Here is an 18,645-nt window from a genome sequence, read left to right as displayed (position 1 = left end):
GGGCGGGCGGCGTGAATCCTGCTCTGGTGCCGGCTACCGTATTCTACGGCGCCGGTTTTCGGGCGGGGACCACGCCACGCCGGTTGGGGGCCGTTGGCAGCGGCCCCCCCTGGCAATTCTCGGGGCCCCGACGGGCCGAGCGGCTGCCCGTTTTTGGCCAGTCCCGCTGGCGTGGATTGGACATGGTCCCACACAGCGGTATCTGGCAGATAAATTGGCTGGTGCGGTCCTCGGGGGTGCGAGTGGGGATCCGACCCCAGGGGGGGGGCTCCACGGTGGCCTGGCCCGCGATCGGGGCCCATCGATCTGCGGGTGGGCCTGTGCCGTGGAGGCAACTCTTACTTGCGCGCCGCCCCCTGTAGGGCTCCGCCATGGCCGGCGTGGAGGAGACAGCCCCCTGCACATGCGCCAGAATACGCCGGCCAGTCTGCGCATGCGCGGAACCACGCCGGTGGTTCTGTGCATGCGCTAGCTCGTGCAGTCCCTTCGGCACCAGCTGGCGCGGCGCCAAACCCATCCAGTGCCGGCCTAGGCCCCGGAAGTGCAGAGAATTCCTCTACTTCAAGTCGGCCCGCGCTGGAGTGGTTCACCCTGTTTTTTACGCCGGCGTCGGGCCTTTGTGCCGATTCGGGAGAATCCCACCTACAATGTCCCAATTACCTAACAGCAAGTCTTTCGGGACTTGTGGGAGGAAACTGGAGCACTCGGAGGAAACCCACGCAGACACGGGGGGAACGTGCAGACTCCTCACAGACAGTGACCCAAGCTGGGAATCAAACCTTGGACCCTGGTGCTGTGAAGCAACAGTGCTAACCACTGTGCGACCGTGCGGGGTGCAGTGGAGGTTCAATCGGCTAGTACTGTTGTTGGCGAGACTATCCTATGAGGAGAAATTGGTTAGACTGGGCCTGTATTCACTAGTGTTTAGAAAGATGAGAGGAGATCTGATTGAAATGTATAATACCCTAACAGGGCTAGACAGACTAGATGCAGGGAGGATGTTTTCCCTGATTGGAGAATCTAGAACCAGGGATGCAGTCTCAGGATACCAGGTGGACCATTTAAGCCTGAGATGAGCAAAAATTTCTTCACTCAAAGGGCAGTGAAGCTGTGGAAATCTCTACCACAGTGGGCTGTGGATGCCAAGTCACTGAATGTATCCAAAAAAGAGATAGATAATTTTTTAGATTTTAATGGCATCAAAGGGGTATGGGGATAAGGTGGGAATATGGCATTGAGATGGTCATATTGAATGGTGGAGCCTGGACTAGCCATATTAATATTGTGGCTACCAAGACAAGTGAAAGGCTAGGAATCCTACGGTGAGTAACTCACCTGAACCACCAAAGCCTGTGCACCGTCTACATAGCACAAGCGATGAGTGTAATGGAATACTCTCTACTTGCCAGGATGAGTGCAGCTCCAACAACACTCAAGAAGCTCGACACCATCCAGGACAAAGCAGCCCGCTTGATTGCTCTCCCTTCCACAAACATTCAAACTCTCCACCACCGACGAACAGTGGCAACAGTATACCTGCAAAAGGCACTGCAGTAACTCACTAAGGTTCCTTAGACAGCACCTTCCAAACCCACGAAGACTACCATCCAGAAGGACAAGAGCAGCAGGGACCTGGGAACCCCACCACCTGGAGGTTCCCCTCCAGGTCACTCAGCACCCTGACTTGGAAATTTATCACTGTTCTTTCACTGTTGCTGGGGCAACAGCCTGGAACTCCCTCCTGAACAGCACAGTGGGTGTACCTGCACCTCAAGGACTACAGCAGTTCAAGAAGGAAACTCACTACCACGTTCAGATGGGCAACTAGGGAGCAACTAGGCATGGACAATAAATGCTGGCCTAACCAGCGATGACACATCCCGTAAATGATTTTTTTTTAAAGCAGGCCGGACAGCCTAATCCTGCTCCTTGTTTCTATGTTCTGGGCACAGCAACTCACACCCCTTTCCTTAATTTTTTTTTACCCTTTCATCTCTGGTTCCATTGTTCTTAGACACCCCTTTGAACTCCACTTCTCCAAATATAACCGTCTTTCATGTTTTCTATTTTGCCTCTATTTTCAGGTCAATAAAATTTAATATACCTTCCCTGGTTTACTCGTTGAACCCCTGTAAGATTGAAATGTCCCTTTTCACCCCTGAACTCCTTTTGAATTACAACAGCTGAAGAAACTATTTCCCCACTTACCTCACAATGCAAATTTCAGATCCAACCTATTTTCTTGTAACTCAAACCCATCATGATCTCTCATGATAAATGCACAAAGCTACATTTAACCTTTCATCTCTTAGACCTCACGGAAAACCTGTCTCCATTAACCTTCCCCCTCTTCAATTAATCCTTGTCTCACACACAAAGCCTTCTTTAACAATGCAGAAAACATAATCGCAAAAATAGAAAAGTATACGTCTCTCATCATATAATTAAAATTTGAAGGACTGAGACTCCATGTTATTGTGCCTGAGGGACTGTTTGTTCGTAATTATGACTTATCATGTCAGTAAAAAGGGACTTTCACTTGAATGGATCAGCTCTAATTTTCTGGTGTGTACGTTTGTATCTGGTGAGAGCAGCAACTTCATGCTCTATATGCATTTGAATGCTTAATCTCTTGATGTGGTACTGATGTAATGAAGCTTGTAGAGGAGCCGGGTAACTTCCTGACTTCTGTACTTAATGGTGCATCTGCAGTCGCCGGACATTGCTCTTTGATTTACTCCTTATAATCAGTGAGTGTTGATAGCCTCCCTGTTAGTCCGCTGCTGCAAAATCTGAGATATGGTACACAAAAAATGATTCGATGTATAAGTGAGCCGTGCTGCTGATGCTGGGCTGAATCTTGCAGTCATTTGGTTAGATTTAGTTTGCTGAGCCTTAGAAGCCAAAAAAATTGGATCATTTCATGCTTGGATCATGATTTCATGCACAAGTGTTAGGTTTAAGTCAAGAATCCTAGGAGGAAATGAGATGTAACTTGTTAGACTGGCACTTTGTGCTTCAATTGGCTCTTGTTTATCTCGGCAATTCACATGTTTCGAATTTCTGGCTCTGGGAGTTATCTCAGTTTGCAGTTCGCTCATGATTGCTACAATTTTCCCTATTTTGTTCTAGCTTTCTTCCAAAGAATGCCTCACTGCAACCACAGCTATTAGGATCTAAGGTAATCTAGCTATCGTTAATGGCATTCCATCACTGGCCGGCAACAAGCATGTCCCTTCGTCTAAACATGGGGTCATCCAAAACTCTTGCTGCTCCTGCCCTAATTTGCACCAAGCCCCATTCTCACATCACCCGTATGATTGATTACCTACATTGATGTTAAGCAACATTTTAAAATTCTCATACTTGTTTCCAAACCCCCTCCATGATCTTGTCTGCCCATTCCTATCTCTAACCTCTTCCACTCTTACAGCCCTCCAAGTGTAATGGTGATGTCATTGAGCTAGTGATCTAGTGGCCTGGAAAAATCCCTTGCCGACATGTGTTCGAATCCCACTGTGACAGTGGGTGAAATTTAAATTCTAATATTAATTATTTTTAAAAATCTGGAATTGGAAGCTCGTCTCCATAAAAAGTGACCAAGGGCAGGATTTTCTGGTCGCCCCTGCCCCAAGGCCGGAAGGTCCTGCCCAAGGTCAACGGACCAGTAAATGATATGTCAACATGTCCGTCCCGCCTGTGACGATTTCTGTGACGGGCAGGGCCACAAAATGTACCCGCATGAAAATTTACCCCATGAAACTATCATAGATTGTTGCAAAAGCCCAATTGGTTCACTATTGCCCTTTGGAGAAAGGAAATCTGACATTTTTCCCGGTCTGGCCTTCATCTGACTCCAGATTCTTCACTGCCCTCTTAAAATGGCCTAGCAAGCCACTCAGTTCAAAGGCAGTTAGGGATGGGCATTACCAGTGATGTTCACATCCCACAAATGAATAAAATACCTGCACTCCTCTACTAATGGCGCTTTGAGCATCGTCAATTGTAATTACTGCACCACAGCCTATTAAGATAATCGGGTTCCTAAAGCAAGGCAAACATGGGATTTCTGGGTAATTTTTCAATACAAAGGACTTTGATGCATATTTAAAGAACCAAATGTACTTACCGGCCAGAGAGTGAAGCAAGCAAGGGAGTGAGACATAGATAACCTAAGGCAGCATCAACTTGCATTTATGTAATGCTTTTAAGGCAGTAAAACATGCCAAGATGCTTCACAGGGGCTTTATCAAACAAAAGATTACACTGAATCACATGAGGTGACATTGAGGCAGATAAATTGGCTGGTGCGGTCCTCGGGGGTGCGAGTGGGGATCCGACCCCAAAGTTTGGTCAAAGAGGTAGATTTTAAGGAACCTCTTTTTAAAAAAAAAAAAGGTTTTGAGAGATTTAGGGAAGGGTTTCAGTTGCTCTGAAATAATTTTCATGTTGCTCACTACCATATCCATAATTAGGTCACCGCCATTTTTCACTGTTGGTGTCGTATTTTTCACAGAGGTTATATTTTGGGAAGGCTTGGGTTTTTACTGTTAATTTCATCTGTTTTTCTATGTTTATTTTGGCCTTTCATTCCTCATGCTAATTTTGAGTGGGAGTGAATGTTCAGTACTTTCTCCCAAATGTTTTTACCTTTAACTTCTTCACTGAACAGGTTGCATTTTATCTTTGCGGATTGAGTGTAATTCAAGTAATGACACTGTCAAATTTTTTGCTGTTGCTTAAGTTCAGAAGCATAACGCAATGATATTAAAAGTAAAATTGTAGGGCAGCATGGTGGCGCAAGTGGTTAGCACGGTTGCCTCACGGCGCCGAGGTCCCAGGTTCGATCCCGGCTCTGGGTCACTGTCCGTGTGGAGTTTGCACGTTCTCCCCGTGTTTGTGTGGGTTTCGCCCCCACAACCTAAAAGATGTGCCGTATAGGTGGATTGGCCACGCTAAATTGCCACTTAATTGGAAAAAATGAATTGGGTAGTCTAAATTTATTTTTAAAAAAGAAGAAAAGTAAAATTGTAGAAATACTTAGGAATTAATGACGTGCTGGCCATGGCTCAGTTGGAAGCACTCTGGCCCGAGTCACAAGGTTCTGTTTTTAAGTAACACTCCAGTATTTGAGCACAAAAATCTAGACGGACACTCCAGTGCAGTACTGAGGCTCTGCTGCACTGTATGTGGTGGACCTAATGAAAGTAAAAAGCAGGGAAAGGAATTCATTCTTTCCCACATGCCTGCTCCACTCTGGGTGTCTGATAGACGTAGTTTAGTCGTAGTGGGGCAGCACGGTAGCATAGTGGTTAGCACAATTGCTTCACAGCTCCAGGGTCCCAGGTTCGATTCCTGGTTTGGGTCACTGTGCGGAGTCTGCACGTTCTCCCCACGTGTGTGCGTGGGTTTCCTCCGGGTGCTCTGATTTCCTCCCACAGTCCAAAGATGTGCAGGTTAGGTGAATTGGCCATGTTAAATTGTCCTTGGTGTCCAGAATTGCCCTTATTGTTGGGTGGGGTAACTGGGTTATGAGGATAGGGTGGAGGTGTGGGCTTGGGTAGGGTGCTCTTTCCACGAGCTGGTGCAGACTCGATGGGCCGAATGGCCTCCTTCACTGTAAATTCCATGATTCTATGGAATCCAGGGGAGAGTGCGTGCCTCCAGCATCATTGGAGCTTGAGAATATGAATAATTATTGAGTTAACTCCAACTGAGACTCCATATTTGACTTGAATGTTCTCAGCTCCCATTCCGCAATATTCCATCTACTCGGTTTGAGCGTTACACAGGTCCAGGGCAAAGTTGAAAAAGCCATTTGATGGAGCAGATGAAATCCTGCCAAAATTCGGAAACATAACAGAGACACATGCCTGAATAACCCATTACCCCTCCCCCCAGAAGAAGAGTGCACGTCTGGGAATCTCGGGAACACTGTAATCATAAGTATATTCAAGAAGGGAGACACGTCTGAGTGCATTAACTGCAGTTACTCCCTGCCGCTGGGAAGACCATTGCACGGATCCTTTTCAGCCGTTCCATCCCAGCGGCCAAAGAGCTCCTATCAGCGTCGCAGGGTAGTTTTCACCCATCGAGAGGCACCACAGACTGCATAGCAAATTCAAGGAAAATGCAAGGAATAACACCAGCCGCTGTAGGTGGCCTTTTTCAATCTTGCAAAATCCTTTGACTCTGAACTACAAAGACTTGAGGAATATTCCCCTCAAATGTGGCAGCGTTCAGAAATTTGTCACCATCCTCCTTCTCCTCCTACACAATGGCATACAAGCCATGGCCCTCATTGAATCACCATAACCACTATCTCAGTGAAAACTGTGGATAAACAAGGTTGTATTGCACCAACCCTCTTCTTCATTTTCCTTCTTGCGATACTGCCCCTCACCTCCAGCAAATTACCCGCAGGGATGGAGGTAATCTACAGAACAGACAGGAAACTGTTCAACCCATTCTGCCTGCAATCCAAAATTGAAATAATTGCAAACTCAGCCATTGAGCTCAGTATGCAGACGATGGGCGTGATTTAACAGAAAAGTTTCTAAGTGTGGTAGCGAGCGGGAATGGCCGCAAGCTTCCCGACGGTTAACCCAGCTTGGCCCAATGGCTTCACACCACAAATGATTGTCCTATTGGATGATTCGCTGTGAGCATGCCTGCCAGCTCCTGCTAACAAGGGGGAGCAGTGCTTAAACCGATCTCGCAGAGCACGCAGCCATGCCACCGCGCAGACCAGCTCCATTATTCAACGATAACGGAGGTCTGCTGGATTCCAGGACCCAGCTGGGTCCCAGTCAGATGCTGAACCTCTGGATCAGGTATCCTCCTCCTCCACGTGATGCCAAGTCCACGAAGACAAGACATAGGTGCTGCACTGTCCCATTGTTGAGGCCGAGCCTCCTGCAGCACACGCTGTCCGTCATCTGTTCGAAAGACCAGAGGTGCCTGTACACCTTGGTCCGTCGCCAGCCTCCCCTTCTGGGTCCCTCCCTGGTCTGGTGGGCGGCCAGGTCCTCAGGGTATGGGTGGAACCCTGCATATGTACCACTGCCTTGAGCCTCTGTCGACGATGTTGCCACTATCTTCTCTGGCTTCTGGCCGCCTGGCCTGCCAGTAGCACCGTGACGGCAGCTTCCACGCTGTCCAAGGAATCATCCCTTTCGTGAAATATCTATAAGGAATTGGAGAGGGTGAGAGACCAACAACCTGTGGTGTCTTCCACCCCGGGAAAATCCAGTCCCCCATGGCTTCTTCCTCTCACATCCCCTGCCATCCCTCAGGTTGCCAGCCGACACGCCCTGCCCATGTACACTGGCCACAGCCGGGGCTCCCGGTCACCGGACCCCAGACCCTGTATGCCAAACACCCACTTGTAATGTTACCTGGATTGGGCACTGGTCCCCTTCCCGGTGCGCACACTCAACCTCTGGTCGCGGAGGTGTACCGGGTGCTGGGGCTCAGCCCCTGGGTGTTTAGGTGGTGACTGCTGCGTCACTTCCTGCAGTGTTCAGGCACAGTCTCCAGGTCTCACAGTCTGATTGGGATGCGAGGCAGTAACTCACACATGCGACATGGAATACCTACCCACGGGAATCCACTTGGGAGCTCTGAAGTGCTCCCTTAACAATGATGGCCAATTCCCTATTAGAAATAGCCTTCAGCCGTGTGGCCAGAGGGCGTCACGGTCGTGGGAGTTACGGGTGGTCAGTGGGACAGGCAGGAGTTGGAGTTGCCCCCATTATGGGTACACACAATCCAGGGGGCGGTGTGATGGACCCATAGTCGTAGAGGCACCCGCCCCTCCCCCTCCCATGATCTAATGGCCTCATCACGCTCTCACCCAAGCACACACGGAACCTCTGTATGTATCCACTCCGAAACTGAACTTCAGGCCACTGTTAACCCCTTCTCTGAAGCGTTTGAAAAGAAAGGGCCATTCATAAACTCCAGGAAAACGAATATCTTCTTCCAACCAACTCCCACAGCAAAACAGCACCTGTCCCCCCCAATTAATTAAGATCAATGGAGTGAGGTCCTGGAAAATGTGGACCATTTTCCATAAACTAGGAGCTTCCTTTCAACAAAGGCACGCATGGCTGACGAGATTCATCATCGCCTCCAATATATCAGCTCAGCCTCGAGCTGATGGAGGAAGGAAGGAGTATTAGTGAAGCAGATTCTCAAATCCCTGACTAAGGTTATGGGTTGCCAGGCAGCAGTGATTCCCACGTTCCTATATGCGTCGGCAGCTTGCAGTAGACCTCAAAGCACTGGAGAATACCATTAGCGATGCTTTTACAATATCCTCCAAATCCAGTGGCAAGAAAGACAGTCCAACAGCAGCACCTCTCCCAAGCCAGCTTGCCAAGCATTAAGGTGCTAATCACTTCAAACCAACTTTGTTGGGCGGGATCGTCATATGCCTGACACCAATCTCTGAATTGCTCTATTTAGAATTTGTTCACAGGCGATCCCCAGTAGGATAGTGGAAAGCTTTAGGGATGTCCTCAAAGTATCACTGAAGAAATAAAACATTCCCTGCCTCCCTTACCCTGCTCCCGTTATCTGAACCACTTCCTTTTTAATTGTCCCTTTAAACACCTCCTTTATGGCAAAAAGGACACGTTTTCACTCTCTGCGCCACAGTTACTTCACACTGATGCAGCCGGGGATACTCTTTGCTGCTCCTGTTTCACCCAGGATGAAGGTTGGATGAGACATGGGCTTTGGAATCCCATAGCGGGTCAGACCGTTGATTGTGGAAATCCGCTGGCGATTACCACTCTGAGGAAGTTACGGGCCTACGTTTTCAGAATGGAGAATCCAGCCTGCAATTGTTTGATGAAAGCTGCTCTTGGTCTTCTTATGATTCTATACTCCATGGACAGGATTCTCCGCAATCCGCGCGATGTCCGCCGACCGGCGCCAAAAACGGCGCGAAGCAGTCCGGCATTGCGCCGCCCCAAAGGTGCGGAATCCTCCACATCTTGAGGGGCCAAGCCCTAACCTTGAGGGGCTAGGACCGCGCCGGACTGATTTCCGCCCCGCCAACTGGCGGGAAAGGCCTTTGGTGCCACGCCAAACTGACTTTGCATGCGCGGGAGCATCAGCGGCCGCTCACGGCATCCCCGCGCATTCGCAGTGGAGGTGGTCTCTTCCGCCTCCGCCATAGTGGAGACCATGGCGAAGGTGGAAGGAAAAGAGTGCCCCCACGGCACAGGCCCGCCCGCGGATCGGTGGGCCCCGATCGGTGGACCCGGCGGGGGGGTCGGAGAATCCCGCCCCATGTTTGCCATTGACGGTGAGCTAGATAGACAGCTGCAATGGGTAAAATTACTTTCCTTGTGCCTATTTTCTATCAAAATTTCACATTGTCAGTGGGTCATTGGTCACCAGGCTGACAAGCAGAACATAAATTGCACCTGCACTAATGCATTTCCTTCCATGATTTTGACCATATTGTGAGGTGTGACTTACTGGAGTCACACTTTCTAAAATGTATAGAGACATAAAATGTTGCTAATGGTATGTTGGTGTGAATGTCACTGAATCATTCAGTCGGTATAAATTCTGTCCAACCAGTTGGTGAGAGAGGCAGTTTGTTCAGAGTGCAGTCTTCCGAATTCTTTCATGGGGCTAAATAAGGAACATTTCCTTCAGCATTAACTATTTGTATTTCATGACCGTGAGATGTTAGAAATATATGAAAACAAAAAGTGGGGTCGTTTAGCTCTGTTGGCTCGATGGCTGGTTCGTGATGCAGAGCGACACCAACAGCGCGGTTCCAATTACCCGACAGGCTGAGGTTTAAAAATATGTATAAGAGATTCGGTAACAGGTTTTAGATGTGCAATCTTCAAATCAGACCAGAAAAATAATTTGTCACAGCAAGCAGAATGTAATGAAAAATTGTCAGAACAGAATTTTACTGTATGCGTTGGTCATGTTTCAAAGTAATAAGATTTGGTATCAATGTGTGAACAAGTAAATCAATTTCTCCATCAAGTCTTGTGTTACGATAAATCAAATGTGTACATTGTGAAATTAGAATGAGAAATGTGTCACACACTGCACACTTACCATCTAAATCATCGAAATTTAATCTGGAGAAGATTACTTTTTTTGAACAATAGCTGTTTTTAGCATGTGCAGTTTAAAGTGCTAATGAAGCACTAACAGCACAATATAGTTCATTGTATTGTGTATATATTTTCTAAGAACACAGCTATAAATATATCCCAATCGTCTTTAATGAATTCTTTGAGGGTGTGATTATCCCTCTTTAGAATGGTCATGAGAAAATTCTTTCACTGGGTCAGTAGCATTAAGAACTGTTGGATCAGGCGTGTATGGATTATCTCAATAACAAGCTGGCCTACACATTCCAAAGACTTTGAGTCACGTGCATTTTCCTCGGCTGCTGAAGACTGGGATATGAGCGAAGAGAGCAGAACTTCCTTTTTTAATTAATTCATGGGATGTAGGCATCACTGGTAAAAACAGACTTTATTGCTCATCCCTAATTGCCATTAGGAAGTTAGTGGCGAGATGCCTCCTTGAACCGCCGCTGTCCATATGGTGCTGGTACCTACCCCCTGCTGTTTAGGTAGGGTGTTCAAGACCTTGGCCCAGTGACAATGGGCTGAATGGCCTTTTTCTGCACCGTAGCATTTCTACGGTTCTATGCAAGGAAAAGTGATATACTTCCAAGTGAGAATGGTGTGTGACTTGGCACTTGGACCTGCTTCTCTTGACCTTCTAGGTGTTAGAAGTCTTGGGTTTGAACTGTAAAGCCTTGGTGAGTTGTTGAAGTGCATCTTTGTAAATGGTACAGACTTTAGCCTCAGTGTGCAACAGGTGAAAGGAGTGCATTTTTATGGTGTTGTATGGATTGCCAATTACGCTGGATGCTTTGTTATGGATGGAGTTGAGCTTTTTGAGTGTTGTTAGAGCTGCACTCATTCAGGCAAGTATTCCATCACACTCTAACTTGTGCGTTGTAGATAGTGAACAGGCTTTGGGAAATCATGAGGTGAGTTACTCACCACAGAATTCCCACCTCTTGTGGACACAGTATTTATTTGCTAGCCCAGTTAAGTTTCTGGTCAATTGTGATTCCAAGATGGAGGCTCTGATGATGGCAATGCTGGTGAATGTCCTGGGGCGGTGATTAAATTCTCTTGATGGAGATGGCCATTGCCGTACACTTGTGTGGTGTGACTGTTAATTGCTGCCTCTCAGCCCAAGCTTGAATATTATTATTATGCTTCATTATCTGAGGAATTTTAGATCAGACTTAACATTAGATTACCAGCAAACATTTCTACTTTTCTTGTTATAATGGAGGAAAGGTTATTGATGAAGCTACTGAGGATGGTTGGGCCCTGAGGAACTCCTTCATTAGTGTCCGGGGGTTAAGATATTTGTACTTGAACAAATATCTTCCTTTGTGCTAAATATGATTCCAACCTGTGGAGAGTTTTCCATTCGCAATATTGGTTGCGACAGTCTCTCCTCTGAATCAGGAAGTTGGGTATTCAAGTCTCATTCTAGAAATTTGAGTAGGAAATCGAAGCTGACACTCCATTGCAATACTTCCACTGTACTGAGTACTCCAGTGTCCCAGTACAATACTGCGGCAGTGCTGCACGGTTGGACGTGTTGTTGAAACTCTAAACTGAAGCACTTTCTGAAGAAGTGTAGGAATGTTCAGCTTAATAATTATCCCTCAGCTAACATCACTGAAAAATATCATCTGGTCATTAGTTTGTGCTGCTTGTGGGACCTTATTGTGCATAAATTGTCTGCTGCATTTAAACTGCGTCTTCTACAAAGAACAAAGAAAAGTACAGCATAAGAACAGGCCCTTCGGTCCTCCAAGCCTGCGCCGACCATGCTGCCCGTCTAAACTAAAATCTTCTACACTTCTGGGGTCTGTATCCCTCTATTCCCATCCTATTCATGTATTTGGCATGATGCCCCTTAAATGTCACTATCGTCCCTGCTTCCACCACCTCCTCCGTCAGCGATATAACAGTGACTACACTATGGGGAGGCGGTGTCATAGTGGTATTGGACTAATAAACCAGAGACCCAGATTAATGCTCCAGGGACCCAGGTTCAAATTCCGCCACTGCAGCTGGTGAAATTTTAATTCAATAAAAATCTGGAATTAAAAGTCACATGATGACCATGTCGATTGTCGTAAAAACCTATCTGGTTCACTAATGTCCTTCAGGGAAGGAAATCTGCTACTCACCTGCTCTGGCCTATATGTGACTCCAGACCCACAATAACTGCCCCTCAAGGGACGGGCAATAAATGCTGGCACAGCCTGCAACACCCATGTCTCATGAACGAATAGTTGTTTGACTCTAAAGTGCTTTTTGAGAAAATATGCGGTTTTACGTTTCTACACAAATTCAAGTCTTTCTTTCTTTAACTCTCACCATGAGCCCAAATTGAATTTTGAAGTACCCAATGAGCAGAATCTTACCAACATAACCCTGTTATAATGGTGTGATCATTTCCTACTTGCATGCTCTGTTGATGCATTGTGTAAACTATTGTGTGAATTAACAGCCCCACTCCAGGTTTCCGACCAATCAGTGAATGGGATGACATACCTATTACAGCAAAGGACAAACTCTATTTATCAATACTCACAATGGCGTGCCATTTGAAGGAAAGCGGGCAGTGTGAAGGAGGAACAAACAGGAGCATAGATGCAAGATAGAGAACGGCTGTCTACTGCACCATCTTCCACCCCATCCCCCTGGTTCACAGACTCACCCCTGGAGGCCATGCTATCTGCAGTAATGGCATGGAGAGATGTGTTCTTGATAGAGGGTGGCAGGAGGTGGCTGCCAGCCTCACCAAAGAGGCATAGTAATAATTGCTGAGGTGGTAAGCAGCAGGGGTATGATGGCGAGAACCTGGAGGCAGACATGGCCACCCTAATATCCGTGGAGGAGGAGGAACCTGGAGAATGGCAGAGTGGCAACAGTACAGGCTGTTGTCGATGAAGAAAAGGGTGTGACCAAGAGAACTGGGTGACAGCATTAGATATCACACTCTCACTTGGCACTTTACTGTCATATTAAATCAATGTCACCAATATATTAAATATCTTGATATGCACTGTGCTATCTTGGAATCCTATTTAATCTATGCTGAGCACTAAATCATGTTTTTCACTTTTCACAAGTATTGCAGGCAATGTTGCAGGAGATGACAGAGGAGGCTTCCAGCACTCTGAGGGCACAGTCACATGACTCCTCCACACACGTCGCCAGTGCCAAAACATACACATTGGTGGGTCCAGATTCTCAGTTAGATAGGGTGACGGGCATTGAGGAGCACATCACAGCAACAGTTGTTGAAGATGAGAACAGCATTGGAGAAACCCTGTAGGACACTTCAGGATCAGCTCAGCTGGACACAAATGCTGAACTTCAAGGGTTATCCAGTAAACAGATGTTTACGGAGCAGCAATGGGAAATATGTGTGCTTGTCAGAATTTCCAGAGGTGGGGACATCGAGCAGCCTATCTCTAGCATGACTGCTGCTATGTCTCAGACATTTGTGCTGAATACCACCTCTATTTAAAGAGGGCCAAAGTCACAGAGTATCATGCTGGTCCACAGTGGCCTGCATAATATGACAGCCACTTTGCAAAGCATCGACCGAAGAATTGCCGTGATAGCTGAATGCCACATGTAAATGCAGCCAAGTATTTTCCTATTCTTGGTTAGCAGGGAGGTTTGCGGGACTCTGAAAAGGAGGACAGGGAAAGGGCTGATAGCAGCGATGACTCTTCCCATTTCACGACCCTTGTTCTCTCCACTCTGACAGAGCTGCATATGGGACATTTTGCCCCTGTGCCCCGGAAACTGTCTCTTGACGGGCTGGCAAATTCTGCCTCGTGTTTTTGCTTCTATTGTCTTGCTTGATTTATTACTCCAACTATTATTATCACTCAGATAAGGACATTTTCCATTTATGAGCTTTTGTACTTCTTTAAGAGCTCATTTTGAAGTAGGAATGTAGGAACGAGAGTGTGCCATTCAGTCCGTCGAGCCTGCTGTGCTATTCAGTTGGATCAGGCACATCATTTACCTCAACACCACTTTCTTGTGCTATCTACACATCCCTTGATGTCACTAGTATCCAGCAATCTATGGCTTTCTGTCTTGAACATGTTCAATAATTGAGCTTCCGCAGCCCTATGGGGTGGAAAATTCCAAAGATTCACTAGTCTCTGAGTGAATAAATTCCTCCTCATTTCAGTCCTAAATGGCCTTCCCCTTGTTCTGAGACTGCATCCTCTGGTTCTAGGCTCACCAGCCAGGGGAATCATCCCATCTGCATCTACCATGTCACGCTCTGTAAAATATTTGGAAGTTTCAATGAGATCACCTCTCATTCTTCGAAATTTGAGAGAATATAGGCCCAGTCCCCTCAATCTCGCCTCATAAAATAGTCCTACCATCCCTGGGATCATTTTGGTGAACCTTTGTTGCACTCCATGGCAAGTATATCCTTCCTTAGGTCAGAAGACCAAAACTGTGCAGAGTACTCCAGGCGAGGGCTCACCAAGGCTCTGTACAGGTGCAGTAAGACACCTTTACTTCTCTAGTTAAATCCCCTTGCAATGAAAGTCAGCATACCTTTTGCCTTCCTGATCGTCTGCTGTACCTGCATGTACCTTTTAGTGACTCATGAACAAAGAAACCCAGGTCCCTTTGGACATCAGCATTTCCCAACTTCTCACCATTTAAGTGGATAACTTCACACTTATTCACATATTCAAACTGTCATGTTCTTGCCTATTCACCTAGCCTGACCAAGTCCCCTGGAAGCTTCCTTGCATCCTCCTCACAACTTAAATTCCCACCTAGTTTTGTGTCATTAGCAAATTTGGAAAATTTCATTTGGCCCCCACATCCAAATCATTTATATAGATTGTGTCCCTTGCGGTACCCCACCTGTAAAACTGTCATCCTGAGAATGAACCGCTTATTCCTGTTCCCTATTTTTTGTCTGTTAACCAATCTCAATCCATACCAGTATGCTAATCCCAATCCCATGTGCTCTAATTTTGTTTCCTAACCTCCTGTGTGGGATTTTAACAAAAGCCTTCTGAAAATCCAAACACACCACTGGTTCTCCCTCATCTATGATAAAAGTAACATTCCCAAAAAGCTCCAATGGATTTGTCAAACATGACTTTTCCTTCAGTAACCCAATTTGACGGTGTTGAATCATATAATTATTTTCCAAGTGTCTCGTTATCACAATATTTCTAATAGTTTCTAACATTCCTCAACAACCAATGTCAAACAAACAGGCCTGTAGTTCTTTGTTTTCTCTCTTCCTCCCTTCTTAAATAATGGGGCCACATTTGCTACTTCCCAGATTTTAGGAACCATTCTAGAATCTATAGCATTTTGAAAGATGCCCACAAATGCGACTACGATCTCTATAGACACCCCCTTTAACACAATGGATGTAACCCGCCAGGGCAGAGTATTTATCGACCTTCAATCCAATTAATTTTTTGAATACTACCTCATTATTCATATTAATTTCCTGGTTCTTTATTTTCACAAACTCCTTGGTTCCCTAATATTTCTGGGAGATTTTCTATATCTTCCTCCATGAAGACTGACACAAAGTGATTGTTTAGTTTCTCTGCCATCTCCCTATTCTCCGGTATAAATTATCCTGTCTCCACCTGCAGTGGACTCACATCTCTGCTAATCTTTTCCTTTTCACATCTCCCGTGCTACATGCAGCTCCAATTTCCTGATTTATACTGTGCTCAACATTGCCACTACAGTTTGGTGGTCTATAAATAACTCCCACCAATGTTTGCTGCTGCTTGCTGATCCAAGCTGATTCTATATCTTGAACCTTTGATGTAAGATCCTCTCTTACTAATGTACTGATCTCATCTGTTATTAATAGCGCTACACCATTTCATTTTCCTTTTTGCCTGTCCTTCCTCATACCCTTGAATATTCAGTTCCCAGTCTCGGTGACTCTGGAACCATATCTCTGTAACAGCAGTGTAATCATACCTGTTTATCGCTGTTTTTGCCTTCAAATCCTCTACCTTATTGTGAATGCCATATAGAGTGCCCTCAACTTTTCTACATTATTCCACATTCTGATCCTATTTGATGTTTGCCTGCGCTTCATCTGCCCGATAATTTCACTCACTACTTTTAGACTCGCTATTACCAGGCTACAATTCCCCTGCTGATTTAGTTTAAAACCCTTCCCAGCAATACTAGCAAATCTCCCTCCAAGGATGTTAGTCTCAGTCCTGCTATGATGCAACCCGTCCATCTTGTACAGGGCTCACCTGCACCACAATTGGTCCCAATGCCTCAGATATCTGATGCCCTCCCTCCTACACCAATTCTCCAGCTTTGTGTTCAAGCACTCAATCCTCCTATTCTAATATTATTGGCATGTGGCACTAGGAGTAATCATCCGATTATTGATTTTGAGGTCCAACTTTTAATTTATCTTTTACTAAAATCTGCCAATCTGCTTTCAAGGCATCACCCTTCTTCCTAACTATGTCATTGATACCAATGTGGACCACAGCTTCTAGTGTTCACCCTCCCCCAGAAGAATCTCTTGGTACTGCTTAGTGACATTCTTGACCCTGGAACCAAGGAGCCGTCCTGGAGCCCTATAAACACCTATCTGTTCCCTTAACTAACAAATGCCCTCTCACCATTGCTCTTTCACTTTACTATCTCACTTCCTGTGTTGCAGAGCCACCTGTGGGCCACAAACGTAGCTCTTGCTGCGGAACTCTTCTGAGGAACTATTGACCTCACCAGTATCCAAAATTGAAAACCAGTTGCTGAGTGAGATTGACTCAGGGGAATCCCTCGCTGTGTGCCAAGCTCTCTTAGATTGCCTTGCGTTCACCCATTCCCCTTCTGCCTGTATGCTCCTAACCTGCAGTGTGACTGCCTCCCTAAGTTTTCAATGCACTTAGTTCTCTGCCTCATGGATGGACCACAGTGATTTCAGCCAGTGCTCGGGTTCCAGGATTCTGAGCCCAAACCTCTTCAGGTGACGACACATGCTGCAGCCATGTTTTCCCATAGTCTACAGGATGCACATTCCACTTGGCAAAGCTGCCCTGCCACACCTTAACTTTTACAGTCTATTTATTGTAGGTAGAATAAGCAGACTTAACAGTTCCTCGCCAATCAGCTTCTTCCTCTGTACCAAAGTAAGAACCAAGCCTAAACAAAAGTACCTCCCTCCCCTCTTCACCGAACTCCCTCACTAACAAATATCCCAGTTTCTCACTCTGTAAAGTTGCGCACAGTCAACATGGTGTTACATTATGTATAAGATTTGATTTGAATGATTGCACAAACATCGTCATGCCTTTTATTCCACGTGTGCCTTCTGAACCTTTTCTTTTTCTCCTTTCCTGTGTCTTAAACATCTTCATATAACAGAACTTCTCTGGGAAGATGGTCTTGTGTTTCCATCAGGACTCTACAAATGCTGCTATAGAGCTGACTGCTGAAGCATGTGTAGAGTAACTTGTTTTCCAGTTTTTACCCCTCCCCTGGAGAACCGTTTAGCCTGAACATGCATGACTGATGGTCTCGCTTGGTAAGCTTCTCTCCTTTGACTTAGAAAGATGTGGATTCAAGTTCCACACCTGTACCTGTGTTCGTAACCGTGGCTGCTGTTACAGTGTAATACTGAGAAGTGTTGCATTGACCTTTGGACGAGGAGTTACATCCCAGTACAACATGCCTATTCCAATGGTTAAAATTGATATTCAAGATGCTGTAGCATAATTTAAAGGAGGTTCTAGCCTGGCCATTCTCATCCCTTAAACAGCGCCACTCAAAACAAAACAGAACAATTGCTTATTCATCTTACAGATGTACTGATTGTGCAGAATGTCTCTAAAATGTTAGTTGTGCAGAGTGCCTGTTGTTCATCTACACAATAGTAACTGCACTCAAAGACTACTTCATTTTGTGAAGGATTTTGAGGGGTGTTGTACTGGTAAGGTACAATGTGAATACAATTATTGTTATAGCTTTACTTATGCAATTTAATATCAGGAGATCACTATGGGAGTGCCTGGTAGCTTATTTTGTTTGACCTATCTAATTTATCAACTTTGATATCAACAAAGATGTGCAGGTTAGGTGGATTGGCCATGATAAATTGCCCTTAGTGTCCAAAATTGCCCTTAGTGTTGGGTGGGGTTACTGGGTTATGGGGATAGGGTGGAGGTGTGGACCTTGGGTAGGGTGCTCTATCCAAGAGCCGGTGCAGCCTCGATGGGCCGAATGGCCTCCTTCTGCACTGTAAATTCTATGATCTATGATTGCAATCTAAGGAAGAGGGAAAACTTCTTTTAAAAGTCCATAACAGAACATGCAGTGAAAATTTCCCTAAGGAATCAGTATGGAAACTCAGAGAAATTTTCTACACAAACCGCTCCTAGGTAAAATCTCTTCAACAATACAATGTGACCTCTTCAATCTAGTCTCGGCTGAAGCACAGTAAAATGTCTTTGTTCAGTCTGCTGGTTTTTCTCACCAACCCTGAGGGGTATACATTTAAAAT

General features: G+C 45.9%; 1 protein-coding gene across 4 annotated transcripts in view; it reads left to right on the top strand.

Moving 5' to 3' along the window:
* Positions 1–18,645, top strand: part of nmnat3 (nicotinamide nucleotide adenylyltransferase 3) — a 95,784-nt gene that overhangs the window by 64,963 nt on the left and 12,176 nt on the right. Inside the window, exon 5 of one of the 4 annotated variants that reach the window (XM_072474564.1) lies at positions 13,223–13,399. The exons of 2 other annotated variants lie outside the window; for them this stretch is intronic. In XM_072474564.1, coding sequence (XP_072330665.1) covers positions 13,223–13,399 — 177 coding nt within the window. Of the gene's footprint in view, positions 1–12,597; positions 13,161–13,222; positions 13,400–18,645 lie in introns of those variants that run through there. One more of the 4 variants, XM_072474566.1, reaches the window with a different exon arrangement.

The sequence above is a fragment of the Scyliorhinus torazame genome, chromosome 14, assembly GCF_047496885.1.
Source record: "Scyliorhinus torazame isolate Kashiwa2021f chromosome 14, sScyTor2.1, whole genome shotgun sequence".
Classification (NCBI taxonomy): domain Eukaryota; kingdom Metazoa; phylum Chordata; class Chondrichthyes; order Carcharhiniformes; family Scyliorhinidae; genus Scyliorhinus; species Scyliorhinus torazame.
The sequence above is the reverse complement of the archived record's forward strand: the minus strand, read 5'-3'. Positions and strand labels throughout refer to the sequence as shown.